The sequence below is a fragment of the Drosophila albomicans genome, chromosome X (assembly GCF_009650485.2).
Source record: "Drosophila albomicans strain 15112-1751.03 chromosome X, ASM965048v2, whole genome shotgun sequence".
Lineage (NCBI taxonomy): Eukaryota > Metazoa > Arthropoda > Insecta > Diptera > Drosophilidae > Drosophila > Drosophila albomicans.
Genome location: NC_047627.2, coordinates 8,333,876 through 8,349,216, shown reverse-complemented (window position 1 = coordinate 8,349,216; position 15,341 = coordinate 8,333,876). Strand labels below are relative to the sequence as shown.

Below are 15,341 nucleotides of genomic sequence, written 5' to 3'. Positions count from 1 at the left end.
CATCGGTTTTGTGGGTTTTTTTGAATGGGGATGGCAAGCAGGCCAAAATGGGGAGGTAACTCGCAAAATGTTTGGAGTGAGACGCTGACTCTCTCTCTCTCTCTCTTTCTCTCTGTGGCAGCAGCAGCTCGTAATCCCCGGCTGGCTTATGTAGCTGGCAGATGGCTTGCAAATTAAAGTGCCAGACGATTAGAGGCAATCAGTGAGTGACTGTAAGGATATGCATTTCCTCAACTTCCTTCAAATCTACACAAATGTCAGGCGCAGCTCAAAATATGCGAGCATTATTAATGAATTTTGCTCTAGCATCGCAACAATTCAACTATGCGGACTTCGGATACCCTGCGAAAAGTTTTTGCCAACATTCACCAAAAATCACTAACAATAATAATCTAACTTTAACGAGTTATAACGAAGGAATGCTATTTTGGCTAAAGCACATTACATGAGTGCATTGAGTGGAAGTTGTTCATAAACTTTGTGCCAAATTATCATAGAGTTTTCTTTTTTTTTTTTTTTTGGTTTTTTGGATTTTGTTTGTGGTTTTTGGTTGAGGTGCCGACAGGTAATGGGTTGGCTCAACTGCATCATTTGTTGATGAACTGCTTTTGCCACAAACAGTTGCATAGATGAGCGAACTATGCGAGTAAAGTCTGTGTGCAGAAACATGAAGTTGTAGACAGTTCATTAAATGTTTACATACATATATTTTGTATAATATATATTTAACTGAACTATATACCAAAAATTCTTTTGCAGCTTATACCGCAAAAATACTAAAACATATCAAAGCTATATTTGTTATATTACATACATATATCATAGAGTACAAAATATATCATAGAGGATAGAATATACCAAAGCAACTAGTAGACCCGTAGTTAGTAGGAGATCTTTTTATCCTGATCTGCTGGCAAAAGTTATAGCTCTTTCTCTTATAGTCCTTGAGATCTTATTGTTCATACGGACGAGCGGATAGACAGATCATCTTAGCTGTTGACGCTAATCAGGATATAGCTCCTTTTGCCTGTTACATAAATTTTGTTGGAAAATCACGCTAACTATTTGAAATGTGCTTTGTTTTTCATATACATGTCAGTTTTTTTTAAATTTCATTCACCGAAAACGCCTCTGAAGACAAAGTTCGTAAAGTTGTCAAGTCAATTGGTTATTTTTCATCGGTATTGTTTATACGTCATACGTATTTGCTCATATCAAGTTTATGCTACGTTATTGCCAAACAATCCATAGCATCTGTGTGATGTGCCATCGTTTATTGGGTTTCGTATTTGAGTTTTCCTTTGCTTTTGTTTGGTTAAACCCTTTTTTACAATATATAGTAGTATGTTATGCGTATATAGTATAATCATCGCAAAAGTACAAAAATTGCCAAATGGCCAACAGACACAAAAATTGTTATATTGGATAAGCTGTGAGGCGATTCAACGAGATACAACGACGAAATATTTACTCTCCTTCTCTCTCTCTTTCTCTAAAAAAAAAAGAAATATAAAAATCGAAACTACACACGTAATATGTATATACATGGGATCTTTCTCAGTGTGTGAGTGGCGTCAGCAAAAAAAAAAAAAAAAAAAAAAATATATATATAGAAAAAACGCAAAATTTTTATGCACAGAGCTTTGACCTAATCTCTGCTGCAATATTTCTCCTCGTGCCTTTACTTTACTTTGGCTATAGCATTGCGGCTTGGGGGCAGGAGGTGACTTTTTCTCTCTCTGTATGTGTATGTGTGTGTGTGTGTCATTTATGTTATTACTTTTCTACTTCAACATACACACACATACTCATGCGTGGAGTCTCTTGTTCGCCCGCAGTCGCCGTTGCCGTTGCCGTCAGAGTCACAGCAGAGAGCTATTTATATGAGACAACATTCCAGTTGGTATTACGCAAATCCCAAATGCTTTAGCTGTCGTAGCTTTCTTCCAAGCGGTTTCCTTCCGACAACGATGGCTAACTGTAACGCTGACTGCGACGCGGCAAAAGGCGAAGGCGAAGGCGAAGACGAAGGCGATGCTGACTACTGCAAAAGTGCGTGCTTGCATTTGAGCGATATGTCATGTGTGTGTGTGTACTGTATATGTGTGCATTAGATGCCATACGACATGCGGCTCAACCTCGAATTTAATTTTATTTTTTTTACACTTCCCAAAAATTCAATAAGTGCAGCATCAGAAACTAACACACTAAGATATACCCTTAATTTAGTTTGAAGTTCACAAAATATTTTTAACTCATGTCTAAATTCACTTTTTATAGTATTTATCCATAATTAAATATGTAAAAAGATTTTTATAATTGAATAAACTTTTGTTATGTAATATTAGAGTAAATTAATTATGTTAAATATGCTTTTTTTATTGAATTCTGAGTAATTATGCTCATATATTTTTATAATATAGACTAGTTATTTTTATAAAAACGATTACAACTTTCTACATTAGTTAAATTTTTATAATTTTCGTTTGTATATTTTTTTCGAATTTTTATTTGATTTTTATTGACATTCTTTTATAAGCATTTAAAAGTAAATTTCTTTGAATTTAAATAATTATTTCATATAAAAGCAATATTATTTAATTAATATTTTTTAATATATCCTGACTAGTCTAGATTTGTATCTGAATTCTCCTGTATGAAATATGAAATATTCATTTGAATATTCTTAATATTGTTTCATAAATGTAAATGAACATATTATTTACTTCATCAGACATTTCTTTTATAACTACAAATGCTGTTCTTTCGTTTTAAATAATGATTTGAAAATAGCCACAGTTGTTATAAACTTATGAACAATTTAAATTTATTGTGCCACATTGTAAAATCGAAGTTAAGGTACTTAATAAATAAAAAATACAAATGTATCACTGACATAAAAACATTTCTCTTGACTGCTAATTATTTCTTAGTTCTCAGGTCGAATGATGTAAGAAATAGTTTGCGCAGTGTATGTAAAAATTTGGTTGTAACTGTCGTTCATTGTCTTGTGCTTGTCGAGCGTTGAGCGTCGTCCGTTGTCGGTTGTCTGCTGTCTGCTGTCTGCTGTCTGTCGAGGTGCCCGAAAAGAGCACACAGATGCTGCTATATATGTATATATGTATGAATGCACTCACACAAAGGTGGGGTGGCAAGGGGGCAAAGCGCACTCACATAGATAAATGCCAAAATGGGCGAGCAGTTAAACTGAAAACTAAATCGTAAATGTAAGCTTTAATGGCCCACACACACACGCACACACACACACACACACACACGTACACACACTCGCACACACATCTCTGTTGCGGCACTTGGGTATTCTTAAGCGGTCGCGTTTTGTGCTCCATTTGAAGTGCCCTCAAATGCTAGAAACGCATCCAAAGCACTTGGCATTCATCATGCCAGCCAGTGAACCAGACAGCCAGTCTCTTGGCCAACCGCTGGGCCACCTTTGCAACTCGCCAAGTTGTCGTTGTCGTTGCCGTTGTCGTTGTCATTGTCATCGTTACCAAACTCAATAGAGCGCACAATTTTCTGGGTGGGGTAAATTCTTCTGGGCAAACTCATTGTGGCTGCTGTTCAATTGCATTGTCATCGAAGTGCTTCGATCTTTATTTTCAGCTTTTTTTTACTAGTTACGTTTCTGTACTTTGGGCCATAAATGAATTATGCGACATTTACTCAAAATTGCTTCCAAATGCACAACATCCGGTCAGCAAATGTCTTGCAACACCAACACAGAGACAGAGACAGAGATAGATAGAGACAAATCGAGAGCGAGTGCATCTTATGCAACTCCTTATCTGTATGCTGCGTCTCTTTCCTTCAAATAACTCTGTCACATTCAGTTGCTTATCTCAGAGGCTTGGCCTGCTTTCTGTCTTCTGCCTGCTGCCTGCTGCCTTCTGCCTTCTGCCAGCGCCGTTTTCTAATAGAATGCCCAATTCTATTTGGAGCTTCTAATAAATTTCGTGCTCTGCTCTGCAGTTTTAGCCATGGAATTTTTTTTCTTTTAGCCACAGCATAGTCTGAGCTGTGTGTGTGTGTGTGTGTGTGTGTGTGTGTGTGTGTGTGCTCCTCGAACTTCGCCTTTTATTTTAGTTAACAACTTTGGTTTTGCAAACTTGAAATCGTTTAGCAAACCGCTTGGCATTTGCCACAAAACCTGCTCCCCAAAAATCGTGCGCTCTCTCTTTCTCGCTCACTCTTTTCGTAGTGCCATCTCGCTCACGCATGCATATGTGGTATTTGAGAGTGCACTTAAACTTTTGGGTTTGCCTGATTTATGGCGCACTTTCAATTGTTTCTTCTGCTAATGCCATTCCCTCTGGCTATTTGTAGCAACAACGAACAACAACGAACCGACATCGCTCTCTTCTTTCTTTGTCTGCCTCTCATTGCACCACCTTAAGCCATAGTTGTGGCTCTTTATTTTGTTTTTTCTTTTCTTTTTTTTTGTTGTTGATTATTAATAGCAGACTGAAGCAGCTTAGACATAACTTCATCACTTACTTGTTGGCAATGGTCCGCACTTGGCTTCATCCTTGAACGTGCAGAACTTTTGCAAATCATCAAAGTATAGGCCAGAGGGGCAACGATTCAAATAGGGGAAACCATCCACGCACTGCAACAAAAGATAGAGAGAGAGAGAGAGAAATATGTTTAGAAAATATAGTTTTCAACAATTTTATTTTGTGAAATTTTATTTTCTTCATGCCAAAGTTTTACCTGATAGAAACGGCGACAGGTCGCTGGATCGGCATAGTTGCCATTGGCAATATGCGATGGGCAGGTGAACTCCTCCTTCTCCTTGCCTTGGGCTGCAAAAGAATTTAAGAGAAAAGAATGAAATAAAATAATTTTGTATTATATCCAACTGCCACAAACAGATTTAATGGACCAGATTGCATTAAAATAGCAGCTCAACAATTAATAAATACAAATACTGTAATAATCATAACAATTAAAGGCGTGCAATTGACAAATTACAAACGCGTTTTTTACGTTTTTCATTTGTAAATCAAATGAGTTATTTTTACATTATTTTCTTTGCATTATCGGTGGCAAAAGTAAATCTAAGCTTGACATTGCATGAAAGCCACAAAAAGATATACAAATTATCAATTTAAAAAAAACAACAACCAAAACGTACGGTTGCAATAATAACAAACAAGTGAGAAGGACAGGGAAATAGCGAAAAAAATAAATTATAATTAAATTGCGATTTTCAATTGATTAACTAAAAAGTGCAGCGAATTAAAATTGAAATATTAATGCAAACGTTTCAGCGGCAGCAACAGCAACATCAACAGCAACAGCAACAATAACATCGAGTAGTCTGATGCTTAACCACATCAATGATAATGGGCGTGGACGGTGAACATTTGAGCTGCACATATAATGAATATAAATTGGCTAATAGCATTAGATTAACGCGACGCGACGCATCTAAACAGCAGCCACAACAATAAAAACATACGAAAGAGTGTGAAAAATAGTTGACTAACAAATATCCTAAACACAAAAGTGGTTAATAATCGATTCAAAGTACATTCTTTTGGTTTGTGTAATACTTTCCATAAGTCAAGCATACCCGCTTAAATTACGTGTATAGGGTATTAATAGAGTACTCTGCGTGCGTATGTGCAACGAACTGTCTCGACAATTATTCATAAAGCATATCCATTTGGCCTAATATTAATTAAATGCACACTATTATTGTGGCACGCTGCGTATACGCAATGTGCGCGCCATTATCAATGCTTATTATAATTATAAGCATTATAAGGATTTTCGGCGGACAATCGATTACGATTTGGGTTTGATTTTTCATTTGGCATTTGGCATTTGGCATTTGGCATTCGGCCAACTGTCAATTAATTGATAGCTTTTCCCCGATTTGTATGCGATTTATTTAATCTCCTAAAAGCAGCGCCTCAAAGTATGCAACGAAAAGTGCGTGCGCCCTATAGGTGATTATCATCGGAGTGTGGTTAATGCACAATTAAAGCCTTTTAAGCTCAACTCACGTACTTTCTACTGTGCGATTAAGTGATTAAATCATTGAACGATTTAACAACATTTCACTTATTGACTTTTAAGCATTCGGTTTTAGCTTTGTTTTGCTTAAGTCTTGCGACAAAAGCCACTCACATTTTAATGCCTCGCGGTGCGCGCTGTGCGCTGTTTAAGCCAACTTCGTTAACATGGTCTGCAGTCAAAGTGCATGCAAAACGAATCCACTGAGCACACACATAAATTGGCCAGAGTGAGTCAGAGTGAAAAACTCTGCAAACATTTATATAAATTCGGTGACATTTCCACATTCTTCCCCCCCCCCCCCCCCAATCTTCTACTACTTTTTTTCTCCTTTTTCTCCTTCACGCTGCTGCTGCTGCTGTTTGTGTTTGCGTCAATTATTTATTCATTTTTCATATAGTTTTATTTGTGTTTGTTGTTGTTCTCGGTTACATTATTCAGCGCTGCATACAATTTTTTTTTTTGCAGCATGCAACCAAAATGCAACAGCCCCAAAATAGCGACGATGCCGCTACCGTTGACCATGGTTGGACGCCTATGTGCTACGCGAGTTGCGAATTGATTTTGTATGAATTTCGATTGGCAAACGAACAAATGAAAATAATTAAAAAATTAAATAAATAAGTAAACAATCAAGAAAAGCGCAAATATGTGCTGTGCTGTGCTGTGTCGAAGTTGAAATGCTCTCTGGTTGACAGAGCAAAAGAAAAGTTTGCAATTCGAATTGGTGTTGAATTAAAGCAAATTGAAAAAAGTGATGATTGATGTTATATAAGTTTAACATTAAAATACAATAATTATCTACTAATAAATTTGATAATATTATATTTTTGATGCATACTATTTGACGTGATGTGATGTAAAGTTAGTTAAAATGTCTGTATTTTTTAATAACCATTATTAGTCAAAGCATCCACTTTTGCACGCTTGGTCTTTTTCAAGTTTTCATCATTTTTGTTTTTAATTTTAACTTTTGGTAAATATAGGAATCTCGAAAGTAACAATACCGTTTTTCTGTTTCATTGTGTTAAACATAGTTTAGCTATTAAAAGTGAACAAACTTGATGCATATTGATTATCCTTTGTGCCAACATTGCAATATTTCTCTAATTTCTTTCAAAAATATTTTACAATTTATTTTTGATTTTACTTTTCAATTTGAATAGATTGCAAAATGTAACATTAAAAAAATAACAATGCGTTTTGATTGTATAGTATTTGATGTAACATTTATAAAAATACATTTTTATATTTACACTTTTTTACACTTCACCTTTGATGTTATATTTACAAAAAATAGATTTATATAGTTGCACTTTTTTTACACTTCACTTTTTATGGCAATAATTATCGAATCTTTATCGCAAGTCTCAATAAAACCTGAGTGTGTAATCGAAGATTTTGATAGACAAAGCAAAAGTTGTGCAACTTTGCTGCGATGGCGTAAAATGTAATATAATGTTAATGCCCACTGCAAAGGCCATAAAAACGTTGGTGCGAAAGGGCATCGTCAATTTGGCAGTTATTTAAGAGCTGCGTGCCAATAAGTTTCAATTTGCGACCGAAAAATATGTTAGTGTACATGTGTTTGTATGTGGTCAATATGTGTGTTTATTTATGTGTCTCTATGCAGGGATAACAACAACAACAACATCGATAACAACAACAATAGCGATAACAAAAACAAAATCCCGTGACCACAATGCGCCAATGGCAGCAAAACTCAGTTAATTTTAATGCCGTGTGTGTAAAGCAAACAATAAACAACACAAACAAAAATGAGAAAAAAACGAAATTTAACAAAAACCAAAAAGTAAACAACAAATTATATAAAATAAAGCATGCGAATATTTGTAATGTTGTATAGTATACGAGAAATATGCAAGAAGCAGAAGAATAAATAACAAACACAGCAACACAACAACAAAATCACAACAAGGAACACACATTTTCATATAATTATTATGGCTAATTAATATTTATTAACCTGCACATGGACGTGGCAGCAGCCAAAAGCAGCTAAAAGCAATGGGGGTCAAGCATAAATGTCGCCAGCAATTTGTTAATTGCTTGGCGAAGTTAAGGGAAAGAAAGTTCGACTTCGATGCTTAAGCGAAAGCATTTGATAAATTGGAATATCTTAAGAGTTTTATGAGGCAGTGAAAAGACTTTTGCTCAATTCGATTAGCAAAGCTTAAGAAATTTAATTACGTCAAATTAATATTTTAAATATTTATAGAAAGTCAATCAGAGTAAAGAAATAAACTAAAATTGAATTTTGAATTTAAAATAGTTAGAGAAAGGTGAAGCCAAAATTATAATATGATTTGTAAATGGTGTTAGATAAATTTCTAAATTATATTACAATTTTTGTTATGCTATTAAAGTTTAATTTAAAATAATTGGTGAAAGGGGAGGCAAAAATATATTAATTCAAAATTATAATTTGATTTGAAAATGTAAATTTAGGTTTGTAAAGAATGCTTGATAAATGTTTATATTTATTTATGCACTGAAAGAATCTAAATTTGTAAAGTGAAGCTTCTTAGCTATACCCTTCTGTCAGGATCTTTTCTGCTGTCTCTGCTGTATATTCTTGTCACCTGCTGCAGTTGCCATTGTCGCTGTCGCTGTTGGTGTTGTTGTTGCTTTTGTTTTTGCTTTTGCTGTTGTTGCCACTGCTGCGGCAACAAAATTATTGTAAATTTATTTAAAAGGCATAACGCCAATTACGTGGGACTTTTTGCCTTTAATTAAGAAATTGCCAATGCGAAAAATAATAATTAAAAATAAGCCCAAAAGAAAAACCGAACCGAACCGAACTGAACGTGCACGGAAACACGCAAAGGATCTTTTTCTCAACAAACAGCGGCAGCTGCCCCCTGCTTTTCCCCCTCCTCATCAATGCTGTCCACGTGCTTGTTGAAGAAATTAAATGTGTTGAAGAAAATGAAAATAAAACACGCAGAGACAGAGAGAGAGAGAGGGAGCGAGAGGGAGCTCGTTGTAAAAACTGTAAACTGAAAACCTGGTGAACAGCTGAAAAATCGGCCAACTTTATTTTATGCACGTTGTGAATACGCTTTCGACTCGTTTTTTTTTTTCTCTTTGTTTGTTTATAAATACGTTGTTGTTGTTGTTGCGCACGCCTGTTGATGTTGCAGTTGTTCTTTTTGTCGTTGTCGTTGTTGTTGTTTCGCTCAGGCTCATAATTTATTTAACATTTGTGGCAATTTAAAGCGAGCTGAGCTGAGCCACAAGGCAACTCAGCCAGCACAACTTCGAAGCCACAACAATGAGGCAGCGATGCACCAAACACCACGAAAGCGAAAATGAAATTCAATTTTTACGGCAACTATTGAAATACTTGTATTTGTGTTGCCTTTTCGAAATGTGTCAAATAATTGAAAGAGTCTCTAAAGACTTTAAGTGTGTTTATGAAGGAATAAAAATGTATAGTTAGTTAGAATTTTCTACTTGAATAAATAAAAACGATGTCATTAATAATTAATAAAGGCAAGAAAATAAAATAATGAATTTAAGACCAACAAATAATGGAAAAAATCGAAGGGTACCGAGTGTTGGGATAAATTCAGTTTTGCTGTTGTCTTTATGTTGTATCTTTTGTTTTTAATTTATCGCAAGCCGCAAAAAGAAAACAAAAATCGCAGAAAAATTTCGTTGCTTAAGTATGTGAGCGTGTGTGTGTGTGTGTGTGGGAAAAATGAAAACCGAAAACGGACGAGAAGGCAATAAATTACACAACTGATATATGAATATGAATGAGAACTGCAAGCCAAAGTCGCCCGTCGACCGTCGCCCGTTGCTCTCCCCCCGCTTCCCACCGTCGATATTCGCCAACGAGGGTTGCTCAATAGGTTCTGGGGGAAATGGACAGCAGGCAGCAGGCAGCAGGCGGCTTATGAGCTGGCGTTATTTTGATATATTTTCACTTAAAGTGCTTCATTTGTAATAGACGCATTACACATCCTCTTCATCTGCACCCCTCTCTCTTCCACTTTTGCTCTTTCTCTCTCTCACTCTTGCTCCCTCTTTCATCTCGCGGTCTGCATCTGTTTGTCACTTTCTCTCTGCGTCTTGGCGTGTGTTTTTTCATTGTTGTTGTTGTTGCTATTTTGCCTCAGGCATGCCAACTGTTTGTATTTGGTAAAACGGTTTCTGCTTTTTATCCGTTGGCATTTTCAAGTAATTTTTCACGCATTTCTGTGGCTGCTTTGCGCCTCATTTTTCACGACGCGCATGTGTGTGTGTGTGTGAGAGTGTGTTTAAGTCCCTGTGTGTGTGTGTGTGTTAAGCTGCTTAAATGTTTTTGCCGCTTCCTTTTGCAACAATGTTTCTTTTGTTTTTTTTTTCTTTCCCGTTTTTTGTTCATTTTTTTTTGTGTATTCCTTTGTTGTTGGTGCATTTACAACACTTAAATTGTAAATAATTCCGATTTGGTTGCCCAGACTCCAGACTCCCCAGACTTTTGGCGCATCGAGTGTGTAATGGCCAAAGCCACTTGCCTTTGTCAACAAATTTGCGTTTAAATGGCTCATGTGCCCTTCGTCGAATGTGACGCAAGCGGAACACCAAAAAGAAACGAAATGAAATGGAACGAAATGGAATGGGATGCGATGGGATGGAACAAAGAATGATGATGGAAGAATTCATTCGTTTTGTCGGCTCATCTTGGAGGTTTTTTTTTTCTTCTCTCGCTTTTTGACTTGATGCCGCTGCCTTTTGCAATTCGCTTTTAATGTATTTTTAAATTATGTTTATTTACCGCATTAAGAACACGAGCGCGAAGCATGCAGAGAGATATACATACATAAGTGTATGAGTACACATATGGATATACATATGTATGTATATGTGGATTTATATGTTGAAGCAACGTCATCAAACTGATTAAGTTTGGTGTCTTGAATAAATAAATGAAAAATATGAAGTTTACAAAGGACTTTAAAAGTAAAGTTTACAGAAAAATGTAAGTTAAAAAAATCTGAAAACCAGATATAAACATATTAACAATTATTGTCTTATAGTTCATGGCTTAGACTGAAAATATGCGAAGTAAGATTTTCGAAATTTATTTTAATTGAAATTCCAATGCAGGATAGTTTCTTAATAACACAGTTGACAGCCTCAGGCTTTGATGCTTTGAAGAGTGCTGCCAACTCTCTTCATTTGTTGGTTAAGCATTATGAAATGGCTTTGAAAGTGAAGTTTTAAGAATTGAAATGAAAAAAACTAATTGAAAACAAAAAATTTTTATAGGATTTACTTGATGTATTGGTATTTCCATTACAAGTTGACAGTTTCGGGTTTTGACACTTTGAATAGTGCTGCCAACTCCCTTCATTTGCTAGCTAACCATAATAGCATTAAACCCCTTTAAAGTTCTTTGAAAGTAATGTTTTAAAAATACAAATGCAATAAGTTAATTGAAAAAATTAATTAAAACTAATTCAAGTCAATCCATATTAAGAAATTACAACCAAGAAGTTTTTCTTGATGTACTGGTATAACCATTTTCTTGCCACTGCAAGTTGGCAATCCCAGGCTCTGATACTTTAAAGAGTGCTGTCAACTCTTTTCATTTGCTAGCTAACCATAATAGCATTAAACCCCTTTAAAGGTCTTCGAAAGTAATGTTTTAAAAATACAAATGTAATAAGTTAATTGAAATCTCTAAAATTAATTCAAATTACAACCAAGAAGATTTTCTTGATGTACAGGTGCTGCCAACTCTCTTCATGTGCTGGTTACGCGTTATAGCATAAAAGTCTTGTTTTTTTTTTTTATTACCATTTCATTGGTTTGACATTATTATTGTTATAATTATGCAACGCGAGCGATTGAACAGAGACTGAAGCTGTTGCTGTGGCTATAGCTGTTGCTGTGATTGTGGCTATAGGTGAAGCTGAGTTTCAATTTCGATTGATATGAAATCAATGTCACAACCGACTCTCGAGCGAGTTGCATAAATGAAGCTGTGTTTACTGTTACGAGCAATGGATTGCCCCGATTTTTGGGGCCCGGATGATGGCCCGTGGTTGATTGTTAATTGTCTGCGTTTCGGTGTCAGGCCCGAAAAACACACATTTACATTCAAAAGTACATAATTAATGCAATCTGTTGTTTACGAAACGGGTTTTTGTATTTCTTTTCTTTCATTTCTTTTGATAAACGAATGAAAGTGAAATCGCCAGAAGAAATTTTTAAATGAAATGATGATTCGATATTTACATATTCAAATTCATAATGAATGTGTGCAGAAGAAAAAGGTGATATGGCTAATCCGTTCGTTTATCCCTGCGGAATTGAAAGAGAGTGAGTGAGGAAGAGAGGAGAGGAGAGTCGAGAGTTGAAGCAGCAGCAGCTGCTGTGGTTGATGCGGTGGATGATGATGATGATGATGATGGGGCAAATATGGAAAACAGTTGAAGTTGACCATGAAAATGCTCAAAGCCAAACGCCCCAAGCTGCTGCAGAAATATACGCCAAATATTTGCATATTCATAAGCACAGCTTTATCCGTATAAACATATACTAAAACACACACACACATGCAGAAATCGAGAGAGAGAGAGATAGCAAGTCGATGCTGTTAATGTGTGCCGTTGGCGAAATGTTAATTAAACCAACTGGAAACCGAGCTAGAGTTGAGCGAGTAAGCAAAAGCAGCCGCTAATCAAGTTGGAGGTCAACGTTGGAGCACGCATATTACGTAAGGATCGTCAACAGTTAAAAGATAGAGAGAGAGAACGAGATGTAGAGTGAGAGAGGGGAAGCAGGAGCACAGAGAAGCAAAAGAAAAGTGAAACCGGCTGAATATCCAGTTTTTTTTTACATTTTTTTTTTTTTATTTTGCATTGCGTCTACTGGAATCTCAGACCTGAAGTTGGAGTCGAGGAGTTGTGGAGCCCATGCATGCAGGACAGCTGACCTTGCAGGCCTTTCAGCTGTCAAAAGTGAGTGTGTGTGTGTGCGTGTGTAAGTGTGTGCGAAACCTGTTGGAAAAACCATTTATGATAAGAGCAAAAGTCAATGAAATGCCAGCAATGTTACCTAATTCGCAGCCGAAACGAGACAAAAGATCAAACAAGAAATACGAGTACAACCGGGCAAACGCGCCAGGAAGACAAAGACAAAGACTAAAGACGAAGGTATACACACACACACACATACATAGTCGAGCACACACACACACCGTTACACAGGAAGCCCAATTGGCAACGTCAACACTTTTTCGTATTGCACAGTAAAAAAAACAACAAAACGATTAACATTAATAGCCAAACACGAATGCGGAAACTTTGCTCATTTTTTTTTCTTCTTTTTCTTTTTGTTGTAAATTAATTTCGTATGTTTTGGATTTGTATGTGTATTGGATATTGCTTGCAACATTGCTGCTGAGTGCACTCGACTGCAGTAGATTGTGGTTACTCACCATTGACGCCAACGGCGATTAGCAGCGTTGCAAGTAGACAATGCTGCAGCATCTTGAAGTTTCCAACGCAACGCAAGTGTGTTTACTTATTTGTTAACCGAGTTACACAAAATCACTGCTTTTTGCTTTTTGGCCCACTGCGAGCCAAATGTTCGAAAAAAATGGAAGATGGAAGAAGATGGAGATGGAGAGACGTCCGCAACGCGCAAATGCAAACCGCCAACTGAACGCAGACAGCGCCAAAGAAATTGCAAGAAACCAAGTTAAGTTCAAGTCTTTCAAGTTGGCTGCCAGCAACAGCAACAACAACAGCGCTCCAGCGATCAGCGTTGTGTACGCTAAGCATGCGCCAAAGCGAGACAGCGAACCATTAGTGGGAGCGGGAGAGCCAAACAGTTGAGAGTGAGCGAGCGAGCGAGCGAGAGAGCGAGAGAGTTTATCGGCTTTAGTTATTCTCAATTCACTTTCATTTCAACTGGTTCGACGATGACGCGCAACAGTTGGCACCGTGGTCAAAAAAGTGTTGCCAATTACTAAAATAATATATATATGGAATTTATTTCGATTGATGAAATAATTCTTATATTATTTAATGATTTCATTTGTTTAATTAGCTTCATTCCATAAAAATACTCATAAATGGAAAAGATCAATAAAACATAAGATACTTGTGATCAACATTTTGCACTTTCAAAAAATCAATTATTATTATTTTAATAAAGGTTTTTAGGTTTGCATTAATTTTTCTTTTGTTATCGCATTAATAGATTTTGAATTTCATATATTTAAAATAAAACAAGTAAGAAAGCTACAGACGAGTGTGCTCGACTGTGAATTACCCGCTACACATTGTGAGCTAAAGCAAAACGGTGTGGTATTAGCTTTAAAATATACCAAATGAATATACCACAAAAGTACAAAAATATATCACATTCAAAATAAACCGTAGTGTGCAAATATACCAGATTGTCAGCCAAAGCAACTTAGACCTTACGTTTTAAAAGTATTTCTTGAATTACTTTTACAAATAAAAATAAAAAACAATGTAAACGATATACAACAATAAGAAACTTTTAGATCAAAAACTATTATAATTATAATTATTTATTTAAAATTGTTAAATATAATTAAAATTAACACAAATATATTGCTTAAGCACAACTACAAAGGCTTAAATAAATTCAACATTTTAAGGGAAAATTAACCAATAATATTGATCAGACCTTAACTTAATATATAATACTACATTTAATATAACAAATAGACAATAAATGATCCGATATATATCTATGTATAAATTTGCTTTTAATATTTATTATAATAAATTTTTAATTTTATATTTGTTAATATTGTAAATGAAAATAATAAATCTAACTTCATTTAAAGTGACTGTTTAATATTCATACGTTGAAATAAGTGCCTATTAAATAATTAATACTTTATTTAGGATTTACATTCTTTAGCTAAATATTCGTAATATTTATTTTAATGTCATCAAACTTCCAAATATAATTTTATTTTATTTTTGTTTTATAAATCTAGTACATAATACTATATTTAATAGAAAAAAGAGTGTTGACAGCTGGGGTTTCGACTCTTCAAAAAATAAGTAATACTTTTTTCTACGTCGATGCATTTTTTCCACTGTGAGCCGGTTTAGGTCATGCGACAGTGGCGCATGCGCGTGCATTTCAATGAGGTGGAGGGCAGAGACCGAGGGTCCGCTTGGTGCACAGATCTGACCAAACTATGCATATTGCCTCATATAGCTTTTAACTTTTAACTTATGTCTGTGCGTGCGAGTACGTGTACGTGTGTGTGTGTGTGTGTGTGTGTGCGTGTG

The 15,341-nt window shown here is 35.6% G+C and overlaps 1 protein-coding gene across 1 annotated transcript in view; it reads right to left on the bottom strand.

Moving 5' to 3' along the window:
- The window catches only part of LOC117577919 (chitin deacetylase 1), a 50,674-nt gene extending 36,953 nt beyond the window's left edge, over positions 1-13,721 (bottom strand). Inside the window, exons 1-3 of the mRNA XM_034262916.2 lie at positions 13,499-13,721; positions 4,732-4,823; positions 4,516-4,627 (exon numbers count right to left, since the gene is read on the bottom strand). Coding sequence (XP_034118807.1) covers positions 4,516-4,627; positions 4,732-4,823; positions 13,499-13,550 — 256 coding nt within the window. The 5' untranslated portion in view covers positions 13,551-13,721. The remainder of the gene's footprint in view (positions 1-4,515; positions 4,628-4,731; positions 4,824-13,498) is intronic.
- Between the last annotated feature and the right edge of the window lie 1,620 nt (positions 13,722-15,341).